At 43.4% G+C, this 20,145-nt stretch overlaps 1 protein-coding gene across 1 annotated transcript in view; it reads right to left on the bottom strand.

Moving 5' to 3' along the window:
- AKAP12 (A-kinase anchoring protein 12) overlaps positions 1-15,848 on the bottom strand; it is a 102,857-nt gene extending 87,009 nt beyond the window's left edge. Inside the window, exon 1 of the mRNA XM_082669440.1 lies at positions 15,428-15,848. Within this exon, the coding sequence (XP_082525566.1) occupies positions 15,428-15,595 (168 nt within the window). The 5' untranslated portion in view covers positions 15,596-15,848. The remainder of the gene's footprint in view (positions 1-15,427) is intronic.
- Between the last annotated feature and the right edge of the window lie 4,297 nt (positions 15,849-20,145).

Genomic DNA, 20,145 nt, shown 5'->3' with positions numbered 1-20,145 from the left:
CCCATTTCACATTGCAGTGGTCTCATACCCAGCAGTCCCAGCCCGGGAGCTGACCAAACCGGGGGAGTGCGGGGAGGGGGGTACCCTCAAGAGCTAGTGAATCCTCCCAAATGTAAACTAGATAGCTAGTGGGAAGGAGCCGCATAGCACAGGGAGATCAGCTCGGTGCTTTGTGACCACCTAGAGGGGTGGGATAGGGAGGGTGGGAGGGAGAAGCAAGAGGGAGGAGATATGGGGATATATGCGTACACATAGCTGATTCACTTTGCTATACAGCAGAAGCTAACACACCATTGTAAAGCAATTATACTCCAATAAAGATGTTAAAAAAAAGAACCTGCTGTATAAATAAATAAATAAATAAAATTCAAAACAAAACAACAAAAGAAGAACTAATGAATCAGAAGCTCCATAAGTATTCACTTTGTTGGCTCCTTTTTTTTTTTTTTTTTTTTACACGGTACGCGGGGCCTCTCACTGTTGCAGCCTCTCCCGTTGCGGAGCACAGGCTCCAGATGTGCAGGCTCAGCGGCCATGGCTCACGGGCCCAGCCGCTCCGCGGCATGTGGGATCTTCCCGGACCGGGGCACGAACCCGTGTCCCCTGCATCGGCAGGCGGACTCTCAACCACTGCGCCACCAGGGAAGCCCTGTTGGCTCCTTTTTTAAATGGGGATGCCACCACTTAGCTCATAGAAGTTATAAGTGACTGGTAAGGTAGGAAAAAGCATGTACACGTGCCCCCAAAACTGTCTGGTACCTGGTAGATACTCAACCCGACAAATGAGCTGACAGTCAGTGAGAGAAGGGACTATATTTTTTAATATTTCTACATGTACCTGACCCTTAAGGCTTTGGCATCAGTTCATCCCCTACAGCTTTCACCCATGTAATCAACCCAGAAACACACAGTAAAAAAACTGTGTGAGGAGCCTCGGACATGGGCAGAGCACACAAAACTGGCACAGCCAGGCTCCTCTTCCACTCACAGAAAGTTCGTGCTTTGTTTAAGAATAAGCACAGAAAGTTACACTGAAGAAAAGGGTCAATGCGTGGGTATATTAAACATGTTTCTATATGAGCTAATTTTTAAAGTAAATGCAGTCTTACTAAATGTTTACTAAGAAGCAGGAATCATTACTTTATGCCTAGATTGAGTCACTCCCACTTAAAAATGGCCTAAAGCAATCTTACAAGAACAGCCCTACATTGATTTTTAGGTTTTCCAAAGGAGCGACTTACTTAAAAATTTAGCTTCGTTAACAATCCCAGAAAACAGTTATTTGCTTTGATTTGCTTTGATGAGACTCAAGGAAAAAAAGAAATCAGTGTGCGTCCCAGCTTCTTATCCAAAGCCAAAATAAGCCAGCTGGTCAGCTCATAGCAAAGGAATCAGAAGCTTTGGGGATTTTTTCCTTCTTCATGACCATAAAAAGCAACAAATGGGTGACATTTCCCTTTACTCTTATTTGCCAGAGGAAGAATTTGCAACTCCATTCAAGAAGGCTCTGCTTTGACCTTCCCCTGATCTTCGTTCAAGTTCACATACAGTTACAATACCTCCAGTATTCACTGCAGGAGCTGGAAAGGGTTTGAGGAACACAATAATTTACAGCATTTAACTCCACAGTAGTCCGATTGTCTTTGGCCCCAGAAAATCTGGTTAAGGGAAAGTTTCAGGACATAATGTGGCTTGTCCCAGGATGCTCAGCTCTACGTGCAATTAATTAAGTGCCATAGAAACTGAGTCAATACAGTTATTGGACTCACTGCACAGCGAAAATGAAAACTAAACCTGATATGCAATTATCTGGATTATCTGAACAATGAAATAACTCCAAAGTATATTCAATTTCCAAATTTTTAATCATCCTTATTGTTGCCCCACACAACCCCCCAAAATACATCAGAAACTCTAAACGTAACTTAATGAGGATGTAAAAATATGAAATATTTCATCTCAGGATAATCTGAGGCATTTCCCAATAATGTACATTTAAAAGCTGGGCTATATTCCATATTTTTCCATTTTAATCTGAGAGTAAGAATCTCTCTACATATGGTTCATTTAAAAATTAGATATAAAAATGCTATCATTTTTATATGAAAGAAATGAAAATCCATCCTCCTTGCTCCCCTCCTCCAAAAGAGAACAAATTTCCTTAATATCTCAGAATTATTCTTTGTCTCAGATTCAAAACAGAAAGTTAAGTCCCCGCCTCCGCCCTAACAGATGTAGATCCCAATTAATTATTGGCTTCACACTGCCAATTACAATAAATGTAGAAGTCACACTCTGGTATTCAAATTCTCCATGGCAGAGCCACAAGATACCTCTCCTGGCTTCTCAGTCACCACTCTCTAATTGTGCTCTCTTCACTAGCCTGGCATTCCCCAGTTGTATTTGGGTAAAGATGCATACTATATGTCTCCTTTGGGAGAAGCATAATCAATAATAACGTATTAAAGGTTCTGGGACTTCCCTGGTGGTCCAGTGGTTAAGATTTTGCCTTCCAATGCAGGGGGTGTGGGTTCGATCCCTGGTCAGGGAGCTAAGATCCCACGTGCATCACGGCCAAAAAACTAAAACATAAAACAGAAGCAATATTGTAACAAATTCAATAAAGACTTTAAAAGTGGTCCACATCAAAAAAAACTGTAAGAAAATAAAATTAAATATAATAAAGGTTCTGGGGGCTTCCCTGGTGGCGCAGGGGTTGAGAGTCTGCCTGCTGATGCAGGGGACATGGGTTCATGCCCCGGTCTGGGAAGATCCCACACGCCGCGGAGCGGCTGGGCCCATGAGCCATGGCCACTGAGCCTGCGCGTCCGGAGCCTGTGCTCCGCAACGGGAGAGGCCACAACAGTGAGAGGCCCGTGTACCGCAAAAATAAAATAATAAATAAATAAATAAAATAAATAAATAAACGTTCTGCAAAAGTCCTGCAGTTAAAAACCAAAATCTTTAACCCAATTTTTCTTAGACTATTTTTCACTCAGTATTTGTCCCAACATGATGAGGTTCTCTCTTGCCTCCTTATTTCATTATTTATTTTTATTATTTTAAAAAATTACTTAGGCTGAATGGGGGCTAATAAGACATTGCTGGTTTACTCTATTATGCATCAGTAGATTCTGCTAAATGAAAACACACTTGAACCAGAGGACTTAATCACCCAGCTATTGGGATACCACTTCTGGGGGGATTTCAATAAACATAACTATCTCAGGAAGCCAAATTATTCTGAAGAAATGAGCCTCTAGCTTCCAACTCCAGGTTAGGATATTCTCTGGTTTCTTCTCTTCAGACAATTCTAGAATAGCAATATTTATTTACATTATGCTTTGGACAACACTACTGTGCATCAAAAAATTCTCATTTTATTCACCTGTGTTTAAAATGCCCAGTGACTAACTTAGACCCATTTGGGTTCTAGAAACTTTCAATAAAGTTCTCAGATTTTAAAGAAAAAAAAAAATTACTTAATTATTTTCTTGCCTCCTTCTCTCAAGCATCTCCACTCTTCAGCAATTCACCATAAATTCCATTTCCTCTGTCTTAGTTCAGACTGCTATGACAAATTACCATAGACTGGACAGCCAAGACAACTAACATTTGTTTCTCACAGTCCTGGAGATTGAAAGTCCAAGATGAAGGTGCAAGCTGATTTGGTTCTTAGTGAGAGTTCTCCTCCTGCTTTGGAGAGGGTATCTTTTAGCGGGTGGGGAGGGCAGCAAGCTCTCTGGTGTCTCCTCTTATAAGGGCACTAATTCCTTAATGAGGGTTCCACCCTCATGACTTAATTACCTCCCAAAGACTCCATCTCCTAATATCATCACACTGGGGATTAGAGTTTCAACATATGAATTTTGAGGGACACAAACACTCAGTCCATACCATCCTCCATGCCACCTTTCCTGCTACCCCAGTATGTGCTCTCTCTCTTGCCTTTGAACCCTGTCATGTTAGTGTCTCTTTGTCCAGCACTCAGCTACAATTCAGGGCAAGATATGGTTTCCACAGGGTTAGGTCCACAATAAACTGTGGGCACTATGGTCACACTTAGGTAGAGCAGACTCAGCTGGTTCCTGCAGCGCTTAATCTTGGCAGCAAAGAAATACCCCCAGTTCACTTAAAAGGTACTCTCTAATTTTCCTAAGTAAACTTACACATCATCTGCCTATTTACTATTTAAAAAAATTTTTTTTTTTTTTTTTTTTTTGCGGTACTTGGGCCTCTCACTGTTGTGGCCTCTTCCGTTGCGGAGCACAGGCTCCGGACGCGCAGCCTCAGCAGCCATGGCTCACGGGCCCAGCCACTCTGCGGCATGTGGGATCTTCCCGGACCAGGGCTCGAACCCGTGTCCCCTGCATTGGCAGGCAGATTCTTAACCACTGTGCCACAAGGAAAGCCCACATCTATGGTTTTCCAGTCACTAGTCTATAGCCCTAACTCTTTTTGGTGTTGGGAGTACAGGCGCATGTGGTGAATCTGTTACTTTTAGTCCAACCCTCCTAGAAACTAACAAGTTAATTTAGCCACCTAATTTGCCTAAGACTAAAGAACCCTGAGTACGGAGTTAGCGGGGACCCAGCAATCATAAGGACTGCTTGAGAAAAGTTCTCTGACAAATGTAAGGCTTTAAACCATGACCTACTTCCCTGAAGTAGAATGCATTCTTCGCATTCCTCCCTGTCCTGGAGGACTGTTTATCAGGCACAGTTCCAGAAGTGACTTGAAATCTCTGTCACTGTTGCAATTCTAGATAACATTGTAGGTTCTCTTAGCTCCATTTAGGACAAAAATCCTTTCAGCATTCAAAAGACCTTAGTGTGCCTTTAATTAATAACAAAAGAACAACCAATCTGCATTTTAATTGAAGTAAAACAAATTTCCTATATTGCAAACAAAACGGACAGATCTAACACTGCCATCACACTGAATTTAAAGGAAACTTAAACTCCTGAAGGTTTAAAAAAAAAATCAGATATAAAATCAAATCAATTTGAGTTTTGCTCCCGGTACTGTCAAGAATTTTTTGTTTAAATTTTATACACTTTTGTCAGGATTGGAGAAAGGATCTTAATAATCAGGACTGATTTAGTAAACTTTAGTGGTGACATTTTCCACTGCTTTTCAGTAACTTACTTCATATAAAACAGAGCAGAACAAGAACAAAAATTTCCACTCAAATATTTAGATTAACATTATAGGAGTCAGGAACTCATATCTAAATATTGGTTAAACGTGTCATTTCTGAAATAATTAAGAAAAATCCGTCATAGAGAGACTGTCTAATTTTTAGCAATTTCCTGTAGATTTCAATCCCTTCTCCACCTCCCCCATCCCACCCCAGTTGGTACTGCAGTGTATATCAATTGTAAATTCAACCACATCTAAGGTTGAAGTTTGCATAGCATTCAACGTTACTGGTGTGCAATAGACTGTTTTACATACATACCCAAGTGAAGGATAATTTCAAACAAAAGTTTCTTAAAAAGCATTAAGCAAGCAGTTTGTTACCTTAGTGAAAAATTAACACCCAGAACTGAAAATGTAAAAAAAAGCTAACAACCATAACATACATCAACAATCTTGTTTTATGCATCACAACTATATGTATTTCAAAGAGTGAGGAAAACCATCAAGGACATGACGGAGCATGGCTTCAATAAGGGTGGTCAATATCTGAGCAAGGACAGAAAATTGATCATGAAGCAGACAAAACCCAGAGCCTTATGTAATGGTTCAATTCAGTAAGAAATCATACGCTCAGACATGAAGAAAAATAGCAAACCATAAATCGTCCTCCAAACGACACATCAAAGGGCATACACTGGAGATGGAAAAAATTGCGAAGAAGAAGTATCTGCTTTGAAAGTGAAGATAAACCTTCCCCAAGCCACCTAGATTCTTTGCCTACAAATGGAAGAAATGCTAGTCAACCATCAGTCTCTTTCATTTTCAGGTGGACCCAGATGTGCTGGGGTAAACCAGTCACTGTTGCATGATGAAGCGGTGACCCAATGGCTGGTGGAGCCAGTGCCATCTGTCTTCTCCTCTATTAATATTCACTGTTGGTTCCACCTTCTCCCCAGCCGCCACTCTCAGCCCCTTCGGTGTCATCATCTCTTATCCTGTGATATTTAATCTTTCCCTGTGCCCCCGACTCTGCAAGCCTGGATTGCTCACAGTGCCAGTGATCTGGGCTCTGAGCACATCACTACTTAGAGAAACCCTATTGATCTCATGGATGCCCTCTGTCATTCCCTAGACTCTGCTGCAAACCTCCTCTTTACATTAAAAAAAAAAAATCCCAAGCTGTTACTATCAAGTGATGTTCTCTCTTCTAAAGATACTATCGGTTTGAGCAGTTGTTTGGCACAGTTGGTTACACAGCAATAGACAACTGAAACCGACATCCTGAGGGGAACGTCCTTGTCTACTGGAGAAACTGAGGCACTCCGTATTCCAAGTCTTGAAACCTCAATTGTTTTTGGCTGCCCCCGTGCCGAGCCTACACCCTACACCCATCCCACCGCATGGGCTAATATCTGCCCCCCAAGCTCCTAGGGGTGTCCTCTCTGCCGAGTGTGAGAGGGTCTGCCTCTTTGCTTTGTTTTTTATCGGAAGTCTTCACTTCACTGGCTCTCTGCTGCCTGTGCAGCTCTTACCATGATTGGCTGCAATTCTATCGGCATCTTCCCATTATCCTCTTACAACATTCAGCTCTTTCATATGCCCTGTACCTCCTGGCCTCCCGACTAACGGTCTTTATCTGCCTGCAACACTTGCCAAGATCTTCTTTTCTTTGTACATCAGTTATCTGGACAATTCACTGAATAGACGTGTACCAACTAATGGCAATTCTTCTATTGTCTACCCAACTTATTTGAATCTTTCTTATTGAATCTTTTCCTCTAGAGGGATCCTATACTTCAGCTAGATCCTGAGGTGCTCAAGGATAATGCTGTGTGTAATTTACCTCAGGAAGCATCTAGACCAGGGCCTTTCATAGGCTAAGTGGTTAGGAAATACTTGAGTGACTATTTTTAATGCATAATGTTATCACATGCCAAGAAAATAAATTCACTTCTGAAGACAGCACAGGCTCCCCACTTTTTTATATTTATGTGTGTATAAACTTACGATAGCCACAAGACAGAGGTGAGTCCAGAGATGTGAATATAAAAGTATTTTAAACCAAGGGTCTGCCATTAGAATCGATTACATTTTTAGCCACTCTCTTAATGCTTTTAACTACGTGTACAAATAAAGAGTAGGAAAAACTTTTTAAGTAAAAAGAAATCAATAAACATATATGCATACGGAAACTCGAGTTTTAACCGGAGGGACTATTTAGTCAATGGTACTGGAACAGGCAACCAGTATGGAAAATGAATTAAATTTCTCCCTCTAGACAGAAAATAATACATTTTAGTGCACTGGGAACACTTTAACCTTCTTTTTAGCACCGAGCTCTTGGATTTCTCTCTTCTTCAATCCCCAGTTCCTGGAGTACAGGAGCCAGTAAAGAAATGTGAATGAAATCAAGTGGTGGGGAAAGCCACACAGCCCTCTTCCTCTTTTTTTTTTTAATTAAAAAAAATTTTTTTTAGACAGCCCCCTCTTCTGACCTTCAGCAACTTGGTTAGGTGTTAAGATTTCTTCACGGATTTTCGGACCAGCCAAAGGCCATAAACTAAGCCATCAGCTACTGTCTACTTACCCAACACAAGTGACGTTTTAAATTGATAAATGAGGGTTGAGGATTAAGGTTGAGGATTAAGGTTGAGGATTAAGAGGCAATCAGCTACTTTCACAAGTAGCTCCTGGCTCAGAAACGATGAGAGCATTTGATTCCACACCTATTTACCCTGAAGAGCACATTCCATTAAGAAAAAGCCTCTACTAGCAGCACACTTGGTTTCAAGACAGTAGAATAGAGACTACTCTGGTGGCGCAGTGGTTAAGAATCCGCCTGCCAATGCAGGGGACATGGGTTCGAGTCCTGGTCCGGGAAGATCCCACATGCCGCGGAGCAACTACACCCATGCGCCACAACTACTGAGCCCGTGAGCCACAGCTACTGAAGCCCTCGCACCTAGAGCCCGTGCTCCGAAACAAGAGAAGCCACCGCAATGAGAAGCCCGCGCACCAGAACGAAGAGTAGCCCCTGCTCGCCGCAACTAGAGCAAGCCCACGTGCAGCAACGAAGAGCCAGTGCAGCCAAAAAAAAAAAAAAAAGGCAGTAGAATAAAGGAGGGAAATTATGTAGGAAATGTTTCCATTTATTTTCTCCTCTGTTGTGAGGAGGGGAAACACCTAATTCTTCTAGCATCATCTGAAACCCTCCCTCCCACCCACACAAGCACCAATGTCAATCAGTCTGTGCTGCTGTTACCTCTGAATGCCTCGCCCAAGTCTACACCCCAAACCGCTTCCTCCAGGCAATAGTGGCCTAACTAGGCAAATTAGGATCCCTGATGAGCATCAAGGCTACAGAATCTCAGACGCTGGGGTGGCCTGGGATTCTGACTGAATAATCTAGAAGGGGGCCCAGTGGTGTCTTTAAAAAGCTCCCCAGGTGACTCAACTGCACAACCAGGTTTGGGAACCACAGAAAATCTAATCTCTCCAAACTCCACAATTTGCAATGTCTGCATATGACGGACAGAAGATCTGCCAATGATTTATAGTTATCTCCCCTTCTTAAAAGTTGGCTTATCTCATTTACATAACATCATGAAGAAACTGTAGGGAAGATGAAAACCTTTGAACTTGAATGAATACTTGTATTAAGAGAAGCCTAACAGTGTCTGGGAAAGACCCTGCAGTTTCCAGTGCTTTGAACACCTACGTTTTCCTGGGAAAACACATTTATTCCAGTTAACAGAGCCAGGCTGTCATTTGTTATGAGAACTGAGAACAGCACCCAGGGGAGGGGACTACTGTTTTCCCAGGAGGTGGATTTCTGCCCACAATCCCTGATTCCAACATTTCATGGATCAGATGTATGAAGAAATTTCTGGCAACTGGATGATTTTAGATTGTTCCCAGAGGAGAAATTTTTAAACTGATAGCTAAAGAAGTAGGTCATTGCAAAGTCAATCCAAGCAAATAAAATTAAAGACAGTTTGCTAATTTGGGAAGGAAAGGGAAAAATACCTCAGCCCCCTTTTTACTCTAAACTTGCTTTTCCCCAATTTTGATTAATGTCTGGAGGGGAAAAAGTCTTTTAAAGTTAACTAACAATAAAATAAACTATACCCTTTAATGCTCTAAAAGCCAGTCCAGTTCCTGATGGAGTGGTGCACAGAAAAAAAGCATATGGTCAATATACCTGACAGGGCACCCAACTTCATAATTAAAAATGCATCGAGGAAACTGAGGTGCCAACTGAGGTACAGATTGGCAAATACTAGAAAAATCTTCTATCCACTGAGGCAAGGGCAAGGGAAAGTGAGCGCTGCTCTCCACAGAGTAGGGATACAAAGTGGATGAATCTCTTTGGAAAGTAAATTTAGCAAGGACTATCAAAATTTTAAATGCATGTAAATCCTGTGATCCAGCAATTCCACTTCCAGAAATATATCCTAGAGATACATTCGCACACATACAAAGATGTCTGAACTAGGATATTCCCTGTGCCAATTTAATATAACAAAAGACTAGGAAAACCTAAATATAAACACAGGGGGATTGCTTAAATCATTATGGTACTTCAATCCATAAATGAGAAATTTATGTAGCCAATAAGAATGAGGGTAGATCTTTATGTCCTGATATGAAAAGATATCCAAACTCTAAAGTTTCAGAATATATGTTATGATCTTATTTGTTGAAAGCAAAAGATAGAGCTATTCTTATCTATATACTTGCACACGCATAAAGGTTTTAAAAGAATATGCTAGAAACAACCAACATTGATTTCAAACTATTGTTAACAGTGAGTACTTTAAGGGGTGGGGAGGAACACGAGGCTTTCCCTTTTTACCATACTCTACAAATTAAGGTTCGCAACCATTAACATTTTTAGAAAAATAAACATTAAATGAATCCTGTTTGCTATGACTTTAAATAAAAATCATTTTAATAAGAGTAAGCAAGTGCTTTTGATCATCCTTTTATAAAGCCTTTATTATTCAAGAAAGATGATGTCAGGTCTACAGTCAGGTTTAAATAAGTAAACTTAATTATTCACGATAAGAAATAAAAATGTATATATAATCAAAATTATTACAGATTAATATCTTCACCTTAATCCTTTTATTAGATGTACTAACAAGTAAGAACATAGGTATAAAACCCATACCCATTCTCTAATAAGGTGCTAACTTACAGGAAAATAGCCCCAAATCTAAACAGACAAGACAAATAATTATAATTATAGATTTTTAAAGAATTTATTGAAAATAAGCTTGCTGGGCTTCCCTGGTGGCGCAGTGGTTAAGAACCCACCTGTCAATGCAAGGGACAGGGGTTCGAGCCCTGGTCCGGCAAGATACCACATACTGCGGAGCAACTAAGCCCGAGCGCCACAACTACGGAGCCTGCGCTCTAGAGCCCGCGAGCCACAACTACTGAGCCCGCATGGCACAACTACTGAAGCCCGCGCGCCTAGAGCCCGTGCTCCGCAACAAGAGAAGCCACTGCAATGAGAAGCCCGCGCACCACAACGAAGAGTAGCCCCCGCCCACCCACCCGCGTGCAGCAACGAAGACCCAATGCAGACAAAAATAAATGTAAATAGAATAAATTTTTAAAAAAGGAAAGTAAGCTCGCCTATTTACAAGACATAATGCATCTCCCTCCCAAACCCAGCTTTTTCCATATATTTCTATTGTATTATTTTAAAATGAAACTTCTTCTAAATTATAATTTTTTAGGTTATAAGAGAACTAAGAATTGGCTTCAAGAAGTTTTAGTTTTATATATATATATATATATTTTTTTTTAATTTTTATTTATTTATTTTTTTGCGGTATGCCGGCCTCTCACTGTTGTAGCCTCTCCCGTTGCGGAGCACAGGCTCCAGACGTGCAGCCTCAGCAGCCATGGCTCACGGGCCCAGCCACTCCGCAGCATGTGGTGTCTTCCCGGACCGGGACACGAACCCGTGTCCCTTGCATCGGCAGGTGGACTCTCAACCACTGCGCCACCAGGGAAGCCCTTAGTTTTATATTTTTCATGTGATAAAAGTACTGATATATTTTTCTCACAACGCTAAGTGCTGTAAATTCTAATTTCTCATTTCATGAATGACTACAGGAGTAAAAATTATAGAGGCCAAGGACGAGCACCATTTAGCTGGATTTTCTTTTCATTGGCATTCCTGTAACACTGAACAGGTGTTAAAACTGGTAAAGAAAAAGAAACCATTTCTTAGTGCCTTTTATTTTATTTTTCTTTCATTTAAAAAAACCCACTTATTTATTTATTTGGCTGTGTAGGGTCTTAGGTGCAGTGTGTGGGCTTAGTTGCCCTGCGGCATGTGGGATCTTAGTTCTCCAACCAGGGATCGAACTCGCGTCCCCTGCATTGGAAGGTGGATCCTTGACCACTGGACCACCAGGGAAGTCCCCTTTGTACCTTTTAAAACAAAACATTTTATTTCCATTTTATTAGTTATCCTGTAAGATACCAAGCTGGAATCATCCTTTTAATGTAGTTTAAAGCTATCCCGGCACAGAGATCAGTCAAGGCACAGCAAATTCAAAGAGGACGCATGTTTGGGGCCTTTTCCTCACCAAGGGAAGTATTTTAAGTGGAAATCTTCACTGATCTCACAAATCTAAGAGCTTGAAAGGCTATAATGGATTAAAGGAAGGCACTGCAGTCCCCACAGGCTATCGGTACCCTAAACGACCATCTCCACACCCACAGCTCCAATTTCTAGACTGTGTTCTAATCAGAAAGTAGTACCTCTTGTAATCTGAGGGAAAGCCATATGAATACAGGTAGTCACACACAAAAAAACCCACTCTGTTAACATATAATTCTCTCGAAATCATCTTAAATTCTGGCCCTTCTAGTGTAAAACTGGTGGCAATCACATTACAGCCATCTCCATTCCTATTTTGTAAACACAGGGTAAAAGGGAAACGGCACATACCTTGTGTTGGGAGAGGAATTATGAAATGCAGCTGGCCAAATCAATTGTCTGTTTTAATGCACAAAAGGTAAGGGCGTCCTCAACTTTATTCATCGGGACGGTGGACGCTTCTATATGAATACATCTGTTTGAGTCACAGCTCTTATAACCAAATGGAATCACAGCTTGAAAGACTGACAAGGGTCCCAGTCTCCCCACCTGCCAGGGACCTAGGCCTCACACTGCTGCAACTGAGAACTGTTCCATTTCTAGCTCTGAGTCACTGAACAGAAAAGACAGAAAGGCTAATTTAGAGGATTGGGATTGTTCAGATTTAGCCTGAAGCTTGGCTCCAGAAATCAAGATTTGCCAGAGATAGGGAAGTTTGTCACTGGCCACCCCACCCTACACTGCTACCTGAGTGAAAACAGGCTTTTCAGCTGTTAAAAGCAGATGACTTCAAATGTTTAAAAGCAGATGACTGAGGAATACCACGAGGCTTTACTTACCACCTGTGTTCAGGTGCTCTAATCTTCCTGCACCCTGCAGTGGCCAAAATGGCAAACTCTCAAAATTAAACCTGGAAAATAACTGATCAAGCCATTTCCCTTCAGAATTAACATACAAAGATTGTAAAAGATTGACTGGAAGATAAGACTCCTTCCATTTCCTTTAAAATACATCACAGATAAAACCAGGACTTGTCTCAGTGCATCTAAACTGTGAGGCTTCAGTAATCAAGTTTTACCAAGGGGGGAAAAAAAATCTAACAGCCTTTAATTAATGATCAGCATTCTACTGGGGGGAGGAGGGAAGCATTAGTCTAAACCTCCCCAAATGTCCACAGACCCAATCAAAAAAGCTCAAGATGTAATTCATCACTAATCCAATGTATGAAGTGGTCTCCTCTGAGTAACCTGCATTTATAATGCATTTGTCTATCTGAGATTAAAGGCAATTTGAAATTGCAACAGTAAAAAGCCCTTCTAAAGAAACAGAAATCAGAGTCCCCAAATCTTAGTTTCTTGCTAGATATTCACCTGGTCTGTGAATAACCAGACTCACTTTGACTTAGTCACTATCTGATAAGTGACACAGATCATGATGATGAGAAAGTCAAAGAACAAGTAGTTGGGCCAAGGTGTTCCCCAACTTGACCGTCTGCGATCAAAATCAGGGAGCCAGCCTCATCCTCCCGGCCAGCCACACATGTCACACATGGGGCAACACCTGTTATGAGCCAAACCAGATATGGTCCCTGCCCTTGTGGAGCATTCAGAACAGCCAGAAGAACACAAGTCACTAAACACACAAATATGGAAACTGCTGGAAAGAAGGGTCCGTGGTGCTGTGGGAACCTAGAATGGCAGATGAGATTACTCAGAGGTCAAGAACTGGGGCTGAACTGGGGCAAGGAGGGGAGGCAAAAGCTATGTGCGGAATCGTTCTTAATTAGACCATCCTTGTGAAAAGACTTAGGTCTTCAAAACCTGAGAAATAAATGTTGCTAGTTGAAATGAAAAACTACATACTTTCTAAGGATACATGTAAGTTTATTGATTTGTCTCCAAATTGATAACTGGGCCGTGGGCCAAAAAGTTCAATGATATTCCGGATGTCATTTAGGTAATTTTTTAAAGGAGGTCATCTGGCTGTTTCAAGATGGTGGTGACTAAGAAAAAGGGAGGATAAGGTTATGGAAGAAAGATAAAGAGAACAGAAAGGAGGGAATATTTTAAATGAACACACTGAAGTTATTGGGAAGGGAATCAGTACCATATCTCAGGGTGAACTGTTGATAAGACCTGAAGGACTGGTAAAAGCCAGGGAAAAAGATGTTCCCCAACTGCAAGCTTTTAGCAACGACACCTTAAAACTGCTTTCATTACTGGACTCTAAATACTGGTTATACAGCCATTTTGACAGTAGTCGGCATCAAAAAGTGATGTACAGTAAATATTAAAACCTAACTGAGATCTCAAAAGGATAGTACATTTCTTAGGCATCTCAGAAAATCTAGGCATTCCAGGCACAGTTGGTACCTGTGAGCACCTACAGCTCTAGTACAAGTAGTTATGTTAACGACTAGAGGTAATCTAGTTAAGAGCGGTCTCTCAGCCCAAACTAAACTAAGACAGCTAAAAGGTCAAGGCGATTAGGTCATATAATTCTGTGATTTTTACCTAGATTTCAGGGTTGTTTTTTTCCCCCCCGCACTGTAAACATCTATACTTCCTGAGATAACTCCTAAAGGTCCTCATGTACTCCGTATACCCTCAAATTTGACACAACGGGTTTTCTTTTTTCCTTTTAAGTATTAAATGTGGTTATCCACATCTTCTATAAAAATATCACAAAAAGGGTTGGGTGAAGCCTGGCTAAGGAACATAGATGCTGGAAAATAGATCTAAAAGACAACGATCTGAACAAGTCACAATCTTGGCGACTGTAGTCGCCAAGAAGAAATATTTCAGCCTTGAAGACTACGACTATAAAATGCAAAATGTCTAGGAGGTTCAGCACTGCCTCCAGAGACCAGAGTAGAGGGAATGCTGGCTTACGCCTCTGACCGCATTTGAGAACTTCTAACTACTCCTCCAGTATTTGTTTATCCAACTGAGTGCAATGAACTGAGCAAAAAGGAGGACGCCGCCGTGTTTGCGAAACCTGTCATTCCTTTTGGAAATGCAGCGTCGGCTCAGATTTTCTTTGGCTCCGAGCGAGCTACACCCCAGGCTTTCTCTGCATCAGGAAGGCGGTGTCTGCTCGAGCCGCTGCCGCAGGAGGACTGGGTACCAAACCCGGGTCGCTCCAGACACAGCTGATATCACGGACGGTGCGCTGCGGGGAACCCATGGGTGGAGGGCTCGCCAGGCTGCAACACACGTCAGGGCCCAACAGCGGACTTTCCGCTTGGGGAGATAGCGGGGCGGAGGCTCGACACGCTCGGCTCGGGGGTCAGTTCTCCGCGGACTCCCCCAAGCAGCTCGCCGGTATCGGGCTGGGTCGCTCCCACCGGAAGAGCGTGGAGAAAGGCTCAGTTAGCGGCGGGCAGCCGGCGGGTTTTATTACTGCGGATGGCGCAGTCGCCACCCCTGGAGACCCACTACAAAGATGCAAGCCCCTCGCCGCGCTCGCCGCTGCTGTGGTCCCGCCCCGGCGCTAAAGACCCTGAAAAGCCTAGAAAGAGGGATTCATGCTCCCGAGTTTGCAGATGGGCTGGACCGGCCGGGAAGTTATCGCAGGCGGAGATCAAGGGACCCCACACACACACACCCACACACACACCCCACCCTCCGCCACCCCGGGGCAGGTGGCTCCGCGCGCCGGTACCTTGGTGGCGGGGTCCGCAGCGGCGATGGTCGCGTCCGCCGACGATCCGGGCGCCGCCTCCGCCGCAGAGCCTCCGCCGCTGGGCTCGGGCTCGGGCTCGGCCGGCGTCGCGCTCCCCGCCTCCGGCTGCTCCGGGCTCCTCTGTTCGGTGGAGCTCCCGGCGCCCATGGCTTGTCTGCGGTTCTCCCGCGTCCAGCAGCCGGGTTACGCCTTCCCCAAATAGCAGGGACGGGGAGAAGAGCCAGGAGCCGTGCGCCCGCGAGGTCTCAGGAGCGCCTTCCTCTCCCGTCGTCCTCCTCCGAACCCGCCCAGACAGCGAATGAAGGAGACGCGCTCGCTGCAAACTCCTTAAAAGAAAAAAAAAAAAAAAAAGCCACCTCTTTGCCTCCTCCTCCTCCCCCTTGTTTTTCCCTCGCTTCATCACATGAGCACAGCCCCAGACACGCCTTGCAGCAGCATCTCCTGCTAGGCTGCTAGGACCCGAAGAGCGGCCAGAGCCTCGAGCCAAGGGCCAGGCGAGCCGCCCACCCCGACCCCTAGGACCCCTCCCGTTCCTGTACGGGGACAGGAGCTGGGGGACCACCACCCAGGGCTGCCTCCACGAAGGGGAGGGGAGGGCGAGAAAGAGGGCAGGGCAGAAAGCCCCCCGAGGAGATCGGATTCGCTGGGGGTTTATTAAATGATTGATGACCCGAGGCAGGGCTTCTGCTGCAGCCCACTTTCAGCTGGCCCAGAGGCGAGCCCAGATCCCCGTTTGCTTACCTTCAGAGTGTTTGCTTCCTCCCCATTAGCAGGAGAAAGGCAAGCGCTCCTGGGCTCCTGCGGAGTCTGACCATATTAGGACACCTCACGTGGCAGGAGCCGGGAACCGAGAGGTTAATGCAGTCAGACCACGGATGAGGTGGCCCAGGCAGCCCCACGCTCTCCTATCACCCGGAACAAGTGATATCAGGCGATGCCGTGGGCAACACCGGCTGCCCTCATTCCCCGGGGAATCTGGGGAATGGAGCCTGTTACTGGAAATGTGCCTGTCCTTAAGGGCCTGATGCTGGAGGTCCAGGCCACCTCTCCCTCACGCCACCGCTGAAACAGGATGACATGGATCTGCTCGTCGTTTGCTGTCAGTATTTCTCCATAGATAAGGGCTTTCAATAATAACTGCCTAAGTGGCTTGCATTCTGTCCCTTCATACTCTTGAATATAATACTTGTCATATGAACATAGCAGGCAGTCACTATATATTCGAACTAAATTAAAATGTTAGATGAATTATCTGGATGTAAGCATGAAGGTAGTGGGGCTGAAAGAAAAATTATCCCAGTTTTAACCGACAACTAAGCGCCTTAGTTTTCACAAACAGAAGCTCATTAAAAATGAAGAAACTTTTGGAATATTGCCACTAGATGCCAGATAAATATCCCATAACCAGATTTAGGACAATCTAGTAGAGAACTGATGTAAACAATAGTTCAGCACCAGGATATTTGTGCCCAACTAATTGCATGTAGTAAAAGGGCTCCTTGGGAACCATAGCTTAGTTATCCAGCATAAAATTTTTCTGAATTTATCATTTTTATTTGAAAGGAGTACAGAACGGCCACCTTCTCTGGAATCTATCCCTTAAGAAGCAGTATATTTGGAAAATGGTTGGTTTTCCGAAGTTTTAAGCATTTCCCCCATTTTGACTTAAATATTTAGGAAACAGTTGAGTACTTACTCAGTACCAGACATTGTGAATGCACTTTGTGTGTATAATCCCATTTCATCCGTACAGCAATACTGCCATGCTGATCCTATTGTTCTCATTTTACCAATGGAGTGGGGGAAAGTAGCCCCGGAGAGGTTAAATCAGGCCTTCAAGGCTTCAGAGCCGGTACATGGAAGACAGATTCCTCCCTGGCCAACCACTGGGCAACATTTCACTCCCATTCTGTGGGAAGCTTGGAATATGTTCTCTCTTCTTCTCAGGGATGTCAGTGAAAAGTGGCGTTTAGACCTCACCTGGGATGTTAAGAGCAAAACAACGCTGTTAAAACCTATTTGAGGGGCTTCCCTGGTGGCGCAGTGGTTGAGAGTCCACCTGCCGATGCAGGGGACACGGGTTCGTGCCCCGGTCCGGGAAGATCCCACATGCCGTGGAGCGGCTGGGCGTGTGAGCCATGACCGCTGAGCCTGCGTGTCCGGAGCCTGTGCTCCGCAACGGGAGAGGCCACAACAGTGAGAGGCCCGCGTAGTGCTAAAAAAACAAAAAACAAAAAAAAAACCTATTTGAGAATGACTAACCTCAGCACATATGAAAATGTACCATTAAGTAGTACAAATACTTTCAAAATTCCCCATTCTGTGAGATTATATTTATTCAGTTCTTGGGAAATTCTTAAAGCTTTTCACATCACACTAGCCTTTGAATTTTCAGAAGAGATTGCAAGGTCAAAGATTTCAAGCTGGCAGTGTACACTCGCATGCTGAAGAAGACAGTGCCAATGTCTGATTAGATTAGCAATTGCTTGCTTTGTGTTTATTTTTCAGTGTGAAATGCTCAGATACTTATTTTTTAATTGCAAAGTCTTACTTTAAGAAATGTGCATGTGGGCTTCCCTGGTGGCACAGTGGTTAAGAATCTGCCTGCCAATGCAGGGGACACGGGTTCGAGCCCTGGTCCAGGAAGATCCCACGTGCCGTGGAGCAACTAAGCCCGTGTACCACAACTACTGAGCCTGAGCTCTAGAGCCTGTGAGCCACAACTACTGAGCCCGCATGCCACAGCTACTGAAACCCGTGCACCTAGAGCCCTGCTCGGCAATAGGAGAAGCCACGGAAATGAGAAGCCTGCGCACTGCAACAAAGAGTAACCCCTGCTCGCTGCAACTAGAGAAAGCCTGCACGCAGCAACGAAGACCCAATGCAGCCAAAAATAAAATAAATTAAAACTAAATTAAAAAAAAAAAAGAAATGTGCATGTTCTAGTACTCCCTATTCTTCCTGAAACAGCACCATGATAAGGAGGTATTAAGGATAACAGGCTGCTTTGTAGATTCACACAAACACACACATTAAGTATCTTTGATTTTTAGACTGACCAAAGAATCCTTTCCATCTTACTCAGAGACTGTGGAATTACTCTATTTTTTTTAAGATGCTTCATTCTTTCTTAAAAATATTTCTTTATCAGATCATGCATTCAGCTTTGTTGTTTTTTAATTTTTATTGAAATATAGTTGATTTACAATGTTGTGATACGTTAGTTTCAGGTGTACAGCAAAGTGATTCAGATATGTATATATATACTTTTTTAGATTATTTTCCATTATAAGTTATTACAAGATTTTTAAAAAAATAAATTCATTTATTTATTTTTGGCTGCCTTGGGTCTTCGTTGCTGTGTACAGGCTCCTCATTGTGGTGGCTTCTCTTGTTATGGAACACAGGCTTCAGTAGTTGTGGCTCGCGAGCTCAGTAGTTGTGGCACACGGGCTTAGTTGCTCCGCAGCATGTGAGATCTTCCCAGACCAGGGCTCGAACCCATGTCCCCTGCTTTGGCAGGTGGATTCTTAACCACTGCGCCACCAGGGAAGCCTGATCAAGGTTTTCTTTTCCAGAGTTTTGGAGACACCTTCAGAATTGCTTGCATCAGTGTCAGCGATGGAGAGGAAGGCAGCTGTTCTCTGTTTTCCACTTCTCAGTCCAAGGCTGTCAGTTATCCCGATTTCTCACCAGCAGCCCTTTCTCTTCCAAATAGCAGGACGCAGGTGTCCCCGCACATCTTCTCCCATGGGGCAGTTGGTGGTAGAATCGTTTCCCTGAGAGAGTTAATGCTCTCATAAAAACAGAGATTTCTCAGAAACAAATACACATTGCCCATATAGCAGGCTGAACTTGTTTGTCTAATGCTTACTTCTCCAGAAAGGCAGGTCACGTGAGATTTGCCAATAAAATTTAGAGTCATAGCTGGGCATCTTGTGCATATAAAGCATTTTCAAATATGTTTGAAAATAATTCACGTATGTTAATACAACCCCTCGAAAGCACAATAATAACTATAGTGATTAAAACAGAATCTAAAACCAACACTCTCCCATGGATTCATTCTCTCGATTGCCTTCAGACAATTTCACTTAAAACTGGCAACTCTTCACCCTTGAAACTACCACTTATCACTTGTTTTCCCTAAATAAAAAGTCTACTTTTTTTCTGAAGCAATTACTTACATCAAGTTATCTAAGAGCCCAATTCTTACTCTCCTCTCCTGTATTTGCTGATTATTAACTAGAACACCAGAAAAATTAACAACTTTATTCAATTCATGAGTAGCTAATAATCCAATATTTGTATAGAAACTACAGAAAAAGTTCAACATACAGATTAAGTTCAAAGGTCATCTTCCGGTAAATATACATTATGTATATAGGCAAATATTATTCTTCTAACTTTTTTTTTTTTTTTTCGTACGCGGGCCTCTCACTGCTGTGGCCTCTCCCGTTGCGGAGCACACACTCCGGACGCGCAGGCTCAGCGGCCATGGCTCACGGGCCCAGTCGCTCCGCGGCATGTGGGATCTTCCCGGACAGGGGCACGAACCCGCGTCCCCCTGCATCGGCAGGCGGACTCTCAATCACTGCGCCAGCAGGGAAGCCCATTATTCTTCTAACTTTTAAGGAATGTATTGCTTTGGGTTTAAGTATAAAGCCTGCTATTCATATATTTATTTCATTTACCAA

This window comes from Grampus griseus (assembly GCF_964374135.1).
Source record: "Grampus griseus genome assembly, chromosome: 13".
Lineage (NCBI taxonomy): Eukaryota > Metazoa > Chordata > Mammalia > Artiodactyla > Delphinidae > Grampus > Grampus griseus.
Note: the sequence above shows the minus strand (reverse complement) of the source record. Positions and strands in the feature narration are given on the sequence as shown.